Source organism: Myotis daubentonii, chromosome 1 (assembly GCF_963259705.1).
Source record: "Myotis daubentonii chromosome 1, mMyoDau2.1, whole genome shotgun sequence".
In the NCBI taxonomy this organism is placed as follows: domain Eukaryota; kingdom Metazoa; phylum Chordata; class Mammalia; order Chiroptera; family Vespertilionidae; genus Myotis; species Myotis daubentonii.
The window spans coordinates 165,360,191-165,374,350 of record NC_081840.1 but is presented as its reverse complement, the minus strand read 5'-3'; the positions used below and the strand labels follow the sequence as shown (position 1 = coordinate 165,374,350).

Genomic DNA, 14,160 nt, shown 5'->3' with positions numbered 1-14,160 from the left:
GTTGGAGGACACCCAGAACCGTGGCTGGATTCCCCAGGAGTCTGGCAGAGCCCAGTGCAAGGGGTCTCACTGCCAGGAGAGTCTTCACAGCAATGAGAACCAGTTCTTTTGTTTTGGTTTTTATGGAAACAGAAGTAAAAGTCATAAAAATTAAATGAACTAGAAAGTATATACACTTGAGAAGTACCTTTCTATACCTTACCCCCAGAGGCAGCTGTGAATAGTTTGAGAACCACGTCTATGGAAGTAATTCTTTGAGAAGTTGATGAGACTGAAACTCAGGACAAGTCAAGTTACTTTGGACATTCCTTTTTCTCCTGATGCTCTTTCCTCTCATCTCTTCCTCTCACTTTAATAGAATAGCACACTGGACCTGAGGGAAGGAGAGAAGTGTGTTTTCCATTCTCTTGTTTATTCAGAAAGCAAAAGGTGCCTCCCCCCTCTTACTCTATGCATCCACATCAAAGGAGGAAGTACCAGTGCCACTGGTTTGAATCACCCCTTTGCCGTTTACTACCAGAATAGCTTCTCTGTGCCTCAGGTTCCTCATCTGAAAGTTTCAGCATGTAGGCCTATAAAGCATTCAGAAAGGTTCTTGGCACATTGATAGTAATTGCTTAGTAAATGTTAGCTTTTATTACTGTTTCATAAGTCTTCTTTTTCCCTTTCAGTGAAACCTGGCGTTCGATACAGAGAACTGGGAAACATTATTCAGAAGCATGCCCAAGCAAATGGCTTTTCAGTTGTTCGAAGCTACTGTGGGCATGGAATCCATAAGCTTTTTCATACAGCCCCCAATGTACCCCACTATGCCAGTAAGTACCGTCCAAAGAGTTGATATTTGTTAACCATTTATTCAACAGATATTTATTCAAACATTTAACAGGGCCTACTAATTTGTATTTATTAGAGTAATCTATTAGCTGTTATAAATAGACCCTAGAAATGTATATTTGCTCAAACACGATACATGTTTATACGTACATTTTGTTCACATAACAGTCCAAAGCATGTGTGTTTGGTCACTGTGGGGGTGGGGCAGTTATTCCGTGACCTAGGCTCTGTCATTGTCAACCCTTAGCTTTCAAGATCACTGTGGGAGTTTCCCATCTAACCTGTAGATACCGGGCGAGGGGGAAGCAGTGGAGGGGTATGCTTGGGAGTTTTCAATGAGCCAGCCCGGACTTGGGATAATCACTTACATTTACTTTTCATTGGCAGAACTTCAGTCACATGGCTACACTAATTGTACGGGAGGTTAGGAATGTTATCTCGCTGAATACCCTGGGAGAAAAGTAAACTAATTTTGGTGAATAGCTAACAGTCTCTGCTACCTGTCTATCCATCACTATTCTGATTCCTTCAGTGAAATGGCTTCAGCTTGGTTTGACCCGAGTTCTCAATGTATGTCAGATTTTGTACTATTTGTTGGTGTTGAGGGGAATAGACAAAGTACCTTTCCTCCACTTGAGTGCTGTCTGATAGGATAACAGAGGAAGTGTAGGACAGTTTTCTCCCAGAAGGCTTTTTTCTTGGAGAATAAGACATACAGGAATAAGTCTTGTTATTTAGCGCTAGAAAAGAAAGCTGTTCACAGTAAGTGGCCTGCAAAGGAATTTAACAATTGTTATGTAAACACTTTCATGTATCTCCTTATTGCTTAAGTTTCCTCATCTGTATAATTTGAGGGAATGGCTGGCACCTACCCTAGAACTGTTATTGGGTAAAGTGAGATATCATTACATAGAAAACACTTAATGTTAACCTTTAGAATGGTGATGATGATTATATACATGATCTCAGTGATTTTTAGCCGGTATGTTGCAGCACCCTCATGTGCCACAAGAATTTTTAAACATGCAATACCTGACTATTTAGTCAGGGGCACTGACCTCTTTTCTCTTAGATTGTCAAATAGACGTCTGATGTGAATGCCCTGTCTTAAACCATAACTATATAGGTTATATAATAGAGTTGCATTTTATTAGTTACGTTGCATAATAAAGTTGCATCTGATTGGTTAATTCTTGGTACCAGAAATTCTTACATACATGTATAGGTACCTGATTTTTTTTAAAAGTCACTTGGAGCAAAAAGAGTAGGTAATTACTATTAATATTTTTTATGTAAATCAATCAAAATTATACTTTTTTATTAGATTGGCAAAAATCTGTTTTTTTGGTGTGCTGCAGAATTTTAGTAATAAGTTCATATGATTCATGAGATGAAAAAGGTTGAAAATCATACATTATCTCAATTGATCATTACAACTCCTTGCATAATTTCTTAGCCCTATTTTAAAAAGCAGATTTTGTGCTTAGAGAAGTAATTTATTTGCTCAGCTTCACACAAACTAGTAAGACAATGCCAGAACTAGGATTTGTACCTGGGTTCTGTCTGGCTTTCTAGAGTCAGTCTTCCCCTGTACTTTGTGCTGCCTGGTAAAGACTGAAGCAGTGTGGTGCTGGGCCTGTGGGGGAAATAAAGAATGGCCAAGATTTGGTTTGGCGGGGGAAGATGAAGACCATTCCAGGTGGAGGGGAAGCATGAATAGGTGCTTCAAGTTGAGACTGAACAGAGATAATACAAGCTTGGCTATTATGTGTTAAGAACTATTAGTAATAGCTTGCCAGCCTAAGGATATTTGACTTTATTTGTAGGGATTTTCAGAAACATTTTTGGGCAGAGGAGTGGCAAGTGAAGTTGCTGTTTTGGGAAGACGGATTTGGCAGTGGTATCTAGAATGTATTGGAGGTACGAATTGGTGTTGCTAGTTAGCCCAGTGTACTGGCAGTGGTCCAGATGTGAGGTGGTAAAATCCTAGATGGCAGGTTGTGAAGAGGAAGGGAAATGAGCCAGAAGCCACTTAGGAGGAGCTGAAGAAGTTGTTTAGAGTATAGCATTTAACATAGATCAATGAGCATTTATTAACAGACCACATAGTTCTTTTTGTTTAAGTTGTGAATTATGCTTGAAATAAAAGCTAGGAGCAGAAACTTAGTAGCCGACTGCATTCCTTACTGGTAAGCCCTGTAGCCAAGTGGTGTGCATCCTCTTAGAATAGAAGTAACTATTCTGATTACAGTGGGATGTGTCTGGGTGTGTGTGTGTAAATAAAAGTATGTGTGCAGGGAGGGAATGAAAATGCGCCCTTACGGAAGTGACAAACTCAGGTTTAGGTATAGATGATACAAAGAGAGACTGTTAGAAGGTGATAGAATTTGTGGGAGAAGGAGATATGTGTCAGTGATGTTGGGGTCAGCAAAATGCGGTGCCATTGGTATACAAGAGATGCCACTTGAAGTTTTTTAAAACCACCTAGTTAGAAATAAAAATATTCTGAGGAAAGAAGCAAGGGCGAGCTAGATCTGCTTCATGTCATACATTTGATATGTTGACGAAACGTCACGTGTAAATCTGGTTTATATAAATCAGCATCTGTTGTGCTCACTTTAGGGAAGTGTTAGAGGAAACTGCTGGGAGTCCTTGTGGAGCGGAGGCCTTTTGGAATGTAAATGATCTCTGCTTTGGTTTGTAACTCCATATTCCTGACCTACTGAGCTGGAACCAGGGAATTGTGTTAACTTCCCTCCACCTCTTCTGTATGAGAGAAGTCCTTATTAGATGAGAGTTTGCTTCATTATTTAAGTTGTTAATGGTTGGGAAGTAATGATGATAATACCTACGTTTAGAATGTATATTGCAATAATTCTGTGAGGTACACATTTTTTAAAAAGTACTTAGCACAGTGTCTGCAGTAGTGTAGTCACTCAGATAATGTGTATTGGTTGAGGTACATTGAGAAACTGAAACTGTGAGTCGAGATGTGTGGGCGTTGTAACCTTTCAGAATAATGAATTGATGGCAGAATGAGGAGTGGAGCTCAGGTTCTCTGTATCAGTGCTGGTCAATAGAATAGATGGGGCACATATATAATTTAAAAATTTCTAATGGTCCTATTCAAATAGTAAAAAGAAATAGGTGAAATTCATTTTAATAGTATATTTTATTTAATCTATTACATTCAAAATAGTAGCATTTCAACCTGTAATGAATGGAAAAGTTGTTGAGATATATTGCATGCTTTTTTTGTCTTTAAAATCGGCATATTTTTACACTTACAGCCCATCTCATTCTGACCAACCACTTTTCCAGCGCTCAGTGGCTACACGCAGCCAGTGCTGCTGTGTCGGACAGCAGCTCTTGATTCTTCATCCTTTTTTCTGTCCATGACACCACACTGACGCTCTTGATGTTTTCTCAAGGGAATAGGACCAATTCTTTATATGTAGTAATTGCATGTCATTTGGAGAAAGTTATTTAGAAATAAAAAGTCAAAATTATGTTTACTCCTCAGATTTTGGCAATACCTCAGGTAGTGGAAATCAGCATGATAGCCATTTACAAGGAAAGATGTGGGTGAGGTTAGACCATACCTAGAAAGTGTGATACTTAGTAGATTCAGCCTCAGTGGACATATGTCAGTCATTACCAAAGTCAGCACCATGAAGACAACCACCAGACCAAAAACCCCTGAAAGCCGTGTTTTGGCCCCCTGCTGGTCTGGCAGAGTAAATGCAGGCATTCATTTGTTGGGGCTGTTATTAGTTGGTTTTTAATTTGAAATTTAAACTGGTTCTCTGTTTTTGTCTGAGTGTCTAAAAAGGCCTATCCCTATTGTTAACTTTTGGCATCCTGGAGAGGGTTGGCAGGTCTGGACAGTTTGACTAATAGTTGTGTTTCTCATGATGGTCCTGAAAAATACTCTGATGTTAGTGAATTTGGATCAAAAGCTAAAACAGTATTTGGAGGGAGAAATGGAATTTCTGATTTCAAATCAAAATAGTCTCGTCAGCATTAAAAAAAAAAATAGGGTAGTGTGCAGAGGCTTTTTCCCCTTTGAAGATAAGAAAAAGAAGACAACTGAAAAATCATGCAGTGTTTCTATGGGCTGTGCCCTGACTCCCACCACTCATCCACACACGCCTCCACACTGTTATACCTGGGTGAGTAAGCAATTTTGCTTGGTTCCATGATTGCATTTCTAATCCTGCTGTCACATAAATGGTGGCACTTCTCCTTTTGTAAAAGTGATAATCACATCTAAAATTCAGCCATTGGGTATCTGTACTTTCCAGAGAAAACATAAGCAATGGCGTCATGGAGGAGAGCATCTGCTCCAGAGTAGGTGGTTATCAGTTGTTAATGATCTACTGTAAGAAAGGAGAATCGGGAGAGGAGAAGGTAATTGAGGATGACTGATGGGAATACAGTTATCTCCTCTTTCCAGTGAGCTTTTCAGCAACACTGTTGGTTTTTTCTATGTTTTTAGTTTTTTTCTTCTTTAATTACAGAAAATAAAGCAGTTGGAGTGATGAAGGCGGGCCACGTATTTACTATTGAGCCAATGATTTGTGAAGGTGAGCAAAAAGGATGCTGTACATTCCTTAATTGAAGTTTTGTTTACTCTTGGTTACTGATGTACAAATTAGTAGTCTGCTCTACTCACTTTTTGCTTCATTTCTGCTCCCTGTCCCATCTCAGCTTGGTTTAGTATCATGTAGAGAACTAAACATTGTGAGGGTTGCCCGGCTGAGTGACTCAGTTGGTTGAGCATTGTCCTGTGCACTGAAAGGTTGCTGGTTCCACTTCCAGTTGGGACACAAACAGAAGACCACTGATCTCTCTCTCTCTTCTCTCTCTCCCCCTCTCTCCTCCCTTCCCCCTCCTCTTTCCTGTATCAGCATGTCCTTGGGTGAGGATTAAAAAGATAAATGTTTAAACATTGTAAGGGTTGGCAAGGAAGCGGTACTTTCTCTTGCTCTCAGTAGATACTGAAGTACTTGAATCCAGGTCCCTTTTAATAAAGATCCTGTCACAGGATGCATTGTAATTTTTATTTATTTATTTATTTTTTAAAATATATTTTATTGATTTTTTACAGAGAGGAAGGGAGAGAGACAGAGAGTCAGAAACACCGATGAGAGAGAAACATCGATCAGCTGCCTCCCGCACATCTCCCACTGGGGACATGCCCGCAACCCAGGCACATGCCCTTGACCGGAATCGAACCCGGGACCCCTCAGTCTGCAGGCCGACGCTCTATCCACTGAGCCAAACCGGTTTCGGCGCATTGTAATTTTTAATTGTTTATTGATTGATTTAAGGGAGGCGAGAGAGAGACAGACAGACAGACATCGGTTTGTTGTTCCATTTACTTTTTCATTCACTAGTTGCTTCTTGTATGTGCTCTGACAGGGGATTGAACCCCAACCTTGGTGTTATCGAGACAACGCTCTAAACAACGGAATCACCTAGCCAGGGCCTACATTATATTTAGAAGCCTCCATCAAGCCTGTGTAGAAATTCTTGCTTGACATGGGGAAGGGGTGGGAAGGTGGACAGGAGGAGAAAAGAAGTAGAGCTACTCACTTTGAGACAGACACAGTTAAATGATTTAATTCTCCACAATTTATGAGGTAGGTGCTGTCCCCATTATACAGAAGAGCAAATTGATCCTCGAAGAGATTATGTAACTAGCATAAAGTCGTTTAGCTAGTTGCATGGCAGATTCTGTCAGATTCCAATGTCCTGAGCTGTTCTGCCTCAAGGTCTGCACTCACGATGTCAGGTGGTGTCACACAACTATTGTGGAGAAAGCACAGCACAGACATACTTAGTGCTGGCAGTTGTTTGTCCTCACTGCTGTTATTCCTGTGGTAGGCACGTGGCAGTGATCATAGACTCAGTTGGTAACTCGGGTCTGCTTCGTGAAGCCTTCGCCTTTCCTTTCTGCCAGTTCTTTGTTGGGATTAGGGATGCAGAGTGAGGCAGTAGTAGTAGGCATGTGTCCTGGCCCTGTGTGAAAGGACATGCCTCTCTCTGATAGTCCCCATCTGTTTTATAACTTAATCTTGGGAGAGACATCCTGTCACTCCTACCAGATTCTCTTCCTTAGACCTGGTCTCTAAACCCAGCCTGCACTCAGGTGGCGGAGGGGAGCACTGGAGAGCCTGTGAGAGGCTGCAGACTTGTTCTGTAAAATGGGAAATACAGTTTATAGTGTGCCACTTCTCCAGGGCTGCTGTAAGAGTGAAGAGAGACGATCTCTATTAACACTGGCTATAGTTTAGTCAGATGCCAGAGTTAGACCAGGAAAGAGCTACATTCATGCATTCATTTTTCCCCCTATAGCTTTATGGTGAGTGGTATTAATATATTTTCTAAAATGAAACCCACGTGCTTTTATTTTGGAAATACTATCTTGATTTGATATTTGGGAAGTATAAAACATGTCAAGTATAACACCTATGTAAATTTAAATATCAACAGCTTTAGCTAAAACTTAGTTGAAGTGTAAATAGGAATCTTAATACAGAATTTTCTAATTGATTTTCTGTGCTATCTACAGATATAGGATACACAGATACACTTACCTGGAACTTATTTAGAAAACTGGGTGATGGAAGTAAGAAATTGTTTCTGGTTGTTTTAGGTGGATGGCAGGATGAAACCTGGCCCGATGGATGGACCGCGGTGACGAGAGATGGGAAGCGGTCTGCTCAGTTTGAGCACACCCTGCTGGTCACGGACACTGGCTGTGAAATCCTAACCCGGCGACTGGATAGCGAGCGGCCTCACTTCATGTCCCAGTTTTAATTTCCCCGAGATGGCACATCTCAGTAACACTTCCTGGCTGTACTAGGCTTTTTATTGAGAGTACAGAATGGAAGAGAAAATTTTTTATTATTTGTTTTGTTTTGACTATAGATAAGGAAGGATTACAGCATCTGACACATGTCCTCAAGAACTTGTCTTGGGTCTGGAAAAGCCAAGAAGAATAAAGGAAACACTTTCAACTCCTTTCAGTGTTCCCCTCTCTCCCTCCTCCCACCCCCAATCTCTGCACCCCTGTTTTCTCATTTGCCCTTTGAGCACTTTTACCTAAACCTGCTTCTAGTTGCTTTTACCACTGCCACAACTGGGCACCGAGAGCCAGCTGCTTTCCAGAGAGATGAATGTAGAACATGAGAACCCTTGAAACTTTAGCAACATCTGTTGCTTCAGATTTTTTTTATTATATAGGAAATATATATGTATACATTTTAAATTCCTTATATGTAATTACTGAACACTATGTGCCCTGGGTTTGTGTTGATTCTGCTCTGACAGGGTTACATGCTGTCATAAATGGACCCATAGTGTGCAGTAGTTAGCTTAATTCCCAGTTGGGAATTGCCCCTTCCCCCACCCCCGCCCACCCAATGCTAATTCTTTACCTTTGTAGTTGTGTGTAAGGAAACACTCAGTCAGACTGTCAGTGAATGGATGTGGCAAAATTCACTTTGGGAAAAGGTTAGGTTTTTAAAAAAATCTAGTTTATGGCAAAAATAGCCATGCTCCACGTGATGGTGGCTGTTGCAGAGCATGAGGGTTTTGTAATACATTGCTATTTCAAACCTCTGTTTGGTCAAAATGGGAGGGAAAGAGTTCCCTTTCTTCCACACTTTTTTATTTCTAGAGCACACCTTGGAGATATTCAGAGGAGGGTGGAGGTTGCACTTGGAAGTGGATGGGGAAAGCCAGTTCTGAAAGCTCTCCAGCAGTGAGCAGAGTCGGTCAGGTGAGAGGTTAGACCTAACATTTAGTAAGCCTGGTGGTGAGGAGAAAGGACCCTTGCAGGACTGGCCTGTTTCCTTGCAGTAGGAATGCAGCTGTAAACATACTTCACCTTTACATCTCTGGGAATCTCATTAGAAATGACCTCAGCTGCCCAATATCTGTGTTCTTTTCAGTAGGTCAGTCCAGGTGGGATTGTACCCAGTGAAGGCATAGCAGATCAAAGGCATTGCCTTAGAGTGTACTTGATTACTGGGTTTCAGGTGACTTTCTTGTAAGATAATTCGATACCACTGACATGTTGATACTTGTAGGAGAATATCTTTCCCAGAGTGCCTCAGACGTTGTTGCTTTGAAAGAATTACGATAATGTTTTCATTTTATTATTTTAATGATTTAGTCAGGTGACTGAATCTGGTGTAGACTTTCGGGGGTATGTGTGCGAAGTTTTTTATCAAACTGTAATATTTGTGAATGGAATGCCTTGCAATATGAATGTTAATATAATGTGTAAAGGGAGATTAAAAAGTTTGAGTGATTATCCCGCCATGTAGTCATTAACTTTGCTGCATTTTGTTTGGGATTTCAGAGGGAAATGGGGAGGCTGATTTCATAATCTAAAATAAACTCACAACTAGTTGAATAAAAATATTCCTTCAAGTTTAATGGCCATATAAAAATTCCAGTACTGTGTTTAGTTCAGCAGTCTACCCAGCAACATTTGAGATGCAAATGTGTTTTTGAGAGCTTTTAAGACAGAGAATGCTACATAGTCAGTGGAGCATTGTATGTACTGGTGGTGGGATTAAGTGTGTGCTGATTCAATGTCTATCATTACAAAATAAGCTCCAGGAAAAAATCTTGGTAGGATGGTTCTTTTGTTAAAAGATAAGACACCATACTGGTGGTGATGCTTTTCTCGGTTTGGGAGATTTTAAAATAATACGGGCTCTATTCTGATTGTATATATCTAATTATAGATGTTTATTAGTTTTAGATAAGAAAACATCTAGTTACATCATTCTGCCAACTTCTCAAAAAAAATGAGCCAATGTGTTAACTTTTTTTTGTAATAACGTTTTGTTTTGTTTTGTTAATCCTCACCCAAGGATATTTTTCCATTGATTTTTAGGGAGAGTGGAAGAGAGAGGGAAAAACAGAGCGAAACATTGATGTGAGAGAAACACATCGATTGGTTATCTCCTGCACACTCCCTGACCAGGGCCCTGGGCCAGGGAGGAGCCTGCAACTGAGGTACATGCTCTTGACCAGAATTGAACCTGAGATCCTATGGCCTACAGGACAACACTCTGTCCACTGAGCCAAACCTGCTAGGGCTGTAATAACTTTTAAATAATCTTTTTTCCCCCCTACCAGTCCTACATGCCCCTTTGGAATTATAATTTAGAAGAAGGAAAACATATTAGCCTTTTAATTTCATTTTATGTCTTTTGCTGATAAAATGGATTAAGGTTCATTAGAACTCATTTACCAACACCTTTATACCACTTGCCATCCACATGTCTTAAGTAAATAGGAAGAAGGGTTTAGAAATTTGTTTGCCATCTTAGCTTGATTCCTCAATTTGTTCTATAATCACTTCTGGTATTGCATTGGATTTGGTTAAAATTAAGAGCAGGATGCTCCACTTTGCTAAAGCCCCCCAAGGCACCCCCATGATATCAGTAAGCTATTTCTCTCTTTTTTCCCTTAGTTTATAATTTCCAATTTTTTATTTTGAAAATTTAAAAAAACTTGAAAGTATATTTATAAAAACCATAAAATAATCACATTTCTTTTTCTTGTACTCAACAATTGTTATTTTGTCATAATTTGTCTATCTAAGCACACTTTTCATTTGAAAGAAGTGGCATTGTACTTCAGCCATTACTAATACAGCATGTATCTTAAAACAAGGACATTTCCTACACAACCAGAGTTCATTTATCTTACCCAAGGAATTTAACATTGATACAGAATTGTCTACTGCAGTGATTTTCAACCTTTTTAATTTCATAGTATACAAACTAATTAAAATTTGGCACATCAAAAAATTTTTTTTGCTGATCTCACCAAAAAAAAGATATTATTTTGATTTATTCACACTAGATGGTTTTTGTGTTAGCTGTTTTTTTTATTTTTTTATTTGACAACCTAAGGGAAAAGAAGTCAGTGCCCCTGACTAAATAGGTAGTGCATGTTTTAAAAATTTCTTGTGGCACACCAGTGTGTCGTGGCACACCGGTTGGAAATCGCTGGGCTAATGTATCATACATATTCAAGCTTGAGTCTCAATTTCTCCCAAAATGTTCTTCAAAGTTTTTTTTTTTCAATCCACTATCCAGACCCATGGCATTCAGTTGTCATGTATCTGTGGTCTTCTTTACTCTAGAGCAGTGGTTCTCAACCTTCCTAATGCTGCGACCCTTTTACAGTTCCTCATGTTTTGGTGACCCCCAACCATAAAATTATTTTTGTTGCTACTTCATAACTGTAATTTTGCTACTGTTATGAATTGTAATGTAAATATCTGATATGTGGGTTGTATTTTTATTGTTACGAATTGAACATAATTAAAGCATAGTGATTAATCACAAAAACAATATGTAATTATATACGTGTTTTCCAATGGTCTTAGGTGACCCCTGTGAAAGGGTCGTTCGACCCCCAAAGGGGTCGCGACCCACAGGTTGAGAAGTGCTGCTCTAGAGCAATTCTCCCCCCCACTCCCCCCACCCCCGCCTTTTTTTTTTTAATTGACACTTGAAAAAGCAGGCCAGTTAGCTTGTAGAATTCTGTATTTCTCTGTTTCTCATAAATAGGTTCAAGATAAACATTTTGGCAGAAGACACCATAATGGCATATGGTATGTCCCTTTCATTGCATCACATCTCATCAGGAGGCACATAATATTGTCATATTTAATGCCAATACAAGTTTGTCACTTGGATTCTGTCAGATCTTTTTATTTTAAAAATTTAAAACATCTTTTTTTTAAAAAGCAAATAATTTGGGAGAAGATACTTGGACACCATTTGGAGATCCTGTTCACTCAATGGTTTTAGTGTTCACTGCAGAATCCATTATTTTATTGAATTGATTGCTGCAAATTGGGACTTTCTAAACCTAGTATTTCATCTGCATTATTAGCTAGCACCCTTTTACAAAGATGTGTTTTTCCTCCCTCTTACCACTTTTTTTTTTTTTTTTTTTTTTTTTTTTAGTATTTTTGGGTTCATAGATTCTTTTTAAACATTCTACTTAAATTACTGGAATTCCAAATTGGGTCAGCAGGAACACCTTTAAAGCTTATTCATGGGTTATTTTGACTTGTGCCTAAAAGGCATAATATCGTGCCTTTTGCTATAGCAAGATATTCTAGGTTTATCATACACTTTGCCTGCCCCACACTGGTATCTGGCTATTTCTTCAAGGAAAAACCCACTTTCTTTTCTTGGGAAATCAAGATCTGTGTGCTACTGGGATGTCATCGTTTCTAGGCTTTTTTAGGGAATGGAGCCAGAAAATACATTGCTTATATATCATGAATTTCTTCACATACTTTATTTCACATCTAACATCTGTCTCACCTTTCCCTGTTCCCTATCTATATCTTCTCTGATGGTGAGAACTTTGGTTCTGAACATCAGTATTTACTATTTAGTTGATTCTACAAGATGTAAAATTATTTCAGAATGACTACATGAAGATCACTACCAACAATAAAGTTATTTAGTGCAAAGTTTGTGATTCTTTTTATTCTTGGAACATGTCATTAAGGGCATGCAAGTATTGGTTTAAAAATTATTTGAATTAATTTTGATCCTACTGTGTGCTAAATTTCATAAACTGAGCTACCGTTTAACAGTGAATGCAGTGAATACAGTGGGAGTAGTGAGGATAATTGAGTGGTCTGGGAGTTAGAAATATTGGAACCGTTTGAGATAGTATGATAAGATTCTGTCTGCATTTGATGGTGTTTGACTTCTCTCAGGCTCCCTAGCCTACGAGAGGAGCAAATTATACCACTTGTGGATGTGTGGCTCATTTTCCAATATAGTAGGGGGAAATCATCTGGACAGTAATGTTTTAGGAACAAATTGCTTCACAGCGTAGGCTGCATTATGCTAATATTCTAAAAGGTAATGTGTTTAGCTTCATTTTAAAAATGAACATCTAAGGAAAGGTCAGCTTAGTAGCACATGCTCCACACATGGCAAGCCTCTGGCCTCAGTGTCTGAACTCTGAGGTGCAAGCAGTCTTTGGTGGCAGCCTCCCCCTTACCTCTTCTTTACAATAAAAAACAGTGGTTTGCATTTGGTTATTTTGCAAAAGAGCAAGACTAAGATGGCATTGACTACCTGTCATCTGCCGCCTTTCATGTTGGAGACTGGGTGAGCAACAAATGTCTAGATGGCAATTCTGTGATTACATTAAATGTATATTTTACTAAAATGTGCCAAAAGGTCAAATATGTGGAGCATTCAGGAAGGGCTTCCTGGAAAGACTTTCACATCAATGTGTTTTTTTAAATGTATTTTTTATTGTTGATAGTATTAATATGTTTGTTATAGTTCAAAGTATTTTAATATTTTCCTATGGACATCGATTTTTACGATTGTAAAGCTTTTAGTGGAGTAATAGCTCCCATCTCCTGGGTGATTAGCCCTTTTACTATTATTACCCCCACCTTCTCATCCCACTCCCAGCAACAAACACATGCCAATACTTCTCAAAACATGTAGGCACATTTGCCCTATGATGTCATGAGAAGGGCACAAGACCAACAGTCAGGACACCAGGGCTGTGATTTCCCGGATTCTTTCACTGGTTGCATGGCTAGGAGGACAAGTGCCATACTTGATCTTTGTGTAGGATGACACCACTACTTAGCAACTGTTTTATTCTATATACTAGGGGCCTGTTGCATGAAATTTGTGCAAGAGCAGGCCTTCCTTCCCCTGGCTGCTGGCACCGGTTTCCCCCTGGCACCTGGTACCCGGGCTTCCCTCTGGCACCTGGGACCCCGGCCTCCCTCGCTTCGTCCGGAAGGATGTCCGTTCTAATTAGCATATTACACTTTTATTATTATACTGTGACTATAAAGCAAATCTGCTTTAGTTTAGTAGCTGCATCAGAGTTAAACAGAAGATTCAGGCTAGAATTTTTAGAACTTGATCAGTAAATCTGAGCCCTAGCTGACTTTGAGGAAACAAAGTAGCCAATGATACTTTGTAGAAAATGTAGATTCGAGAAGAGATCAACATATTTTAATCCAAATTTCCACTGTTTTACCTTAACACAGCTTGATTATTTTTGGTGTTTTAGTCCCTCTCTAAACGAGGTAGCTCTATGGTGAATTAATACTCCTTCCGTGGAAGGAGCATGTGCATGTTTACCTCATCTCAAGGGATTCTGTCAGTGTCCTGTTTGATAAAGTCAGTGCTTGACAGCCCACCCCATCTGCTTTGTTCCTGTGAAGAAATGAAACCGGTATAGTGGAGGACTTGAAATAGCTCTGTTCACTTTATGGTTATTTCT

At 39.4% G+C, this 14,160-nt stretch overlaps 1 protein-coding gene across 3 annotated transcripts in view; it reads left to right on the top strand.

The window, feature by feature from the left end:
- METAP1 (methionyl aminopeptidase 1) overlaps nt 1-12,361 on the top strand; it is a 78,430-nt gene extending 66,069 nt beyond the window's left edge. For 2 of the 3 annotated variants that reach the window (XM_059664961.1, XM_059664963.1), the window contains 3 exons: nt 672-815; nt 5,355-5,420; nt 7,496-12,361. In XM_059664961.1, coding sequence (XP_059520944.1) covers nt 672-815; nt 5,355-5,420; nt 7,496-7,659 — 374 coding nt within the window. In that variant the 3' untranslated portion in view covers nt 7,660-12,361. Of the gene's footprint in view, nt 1-671; nt 816-5,354; nt 5,421-7,495 lie in introns of those variants that run through there. The other variant, XR_009448648.1, reaches the window with a different exon arrangement.
- Nucleotides 12,362-14,160: the final 1,799 nt, after the last annotated feature.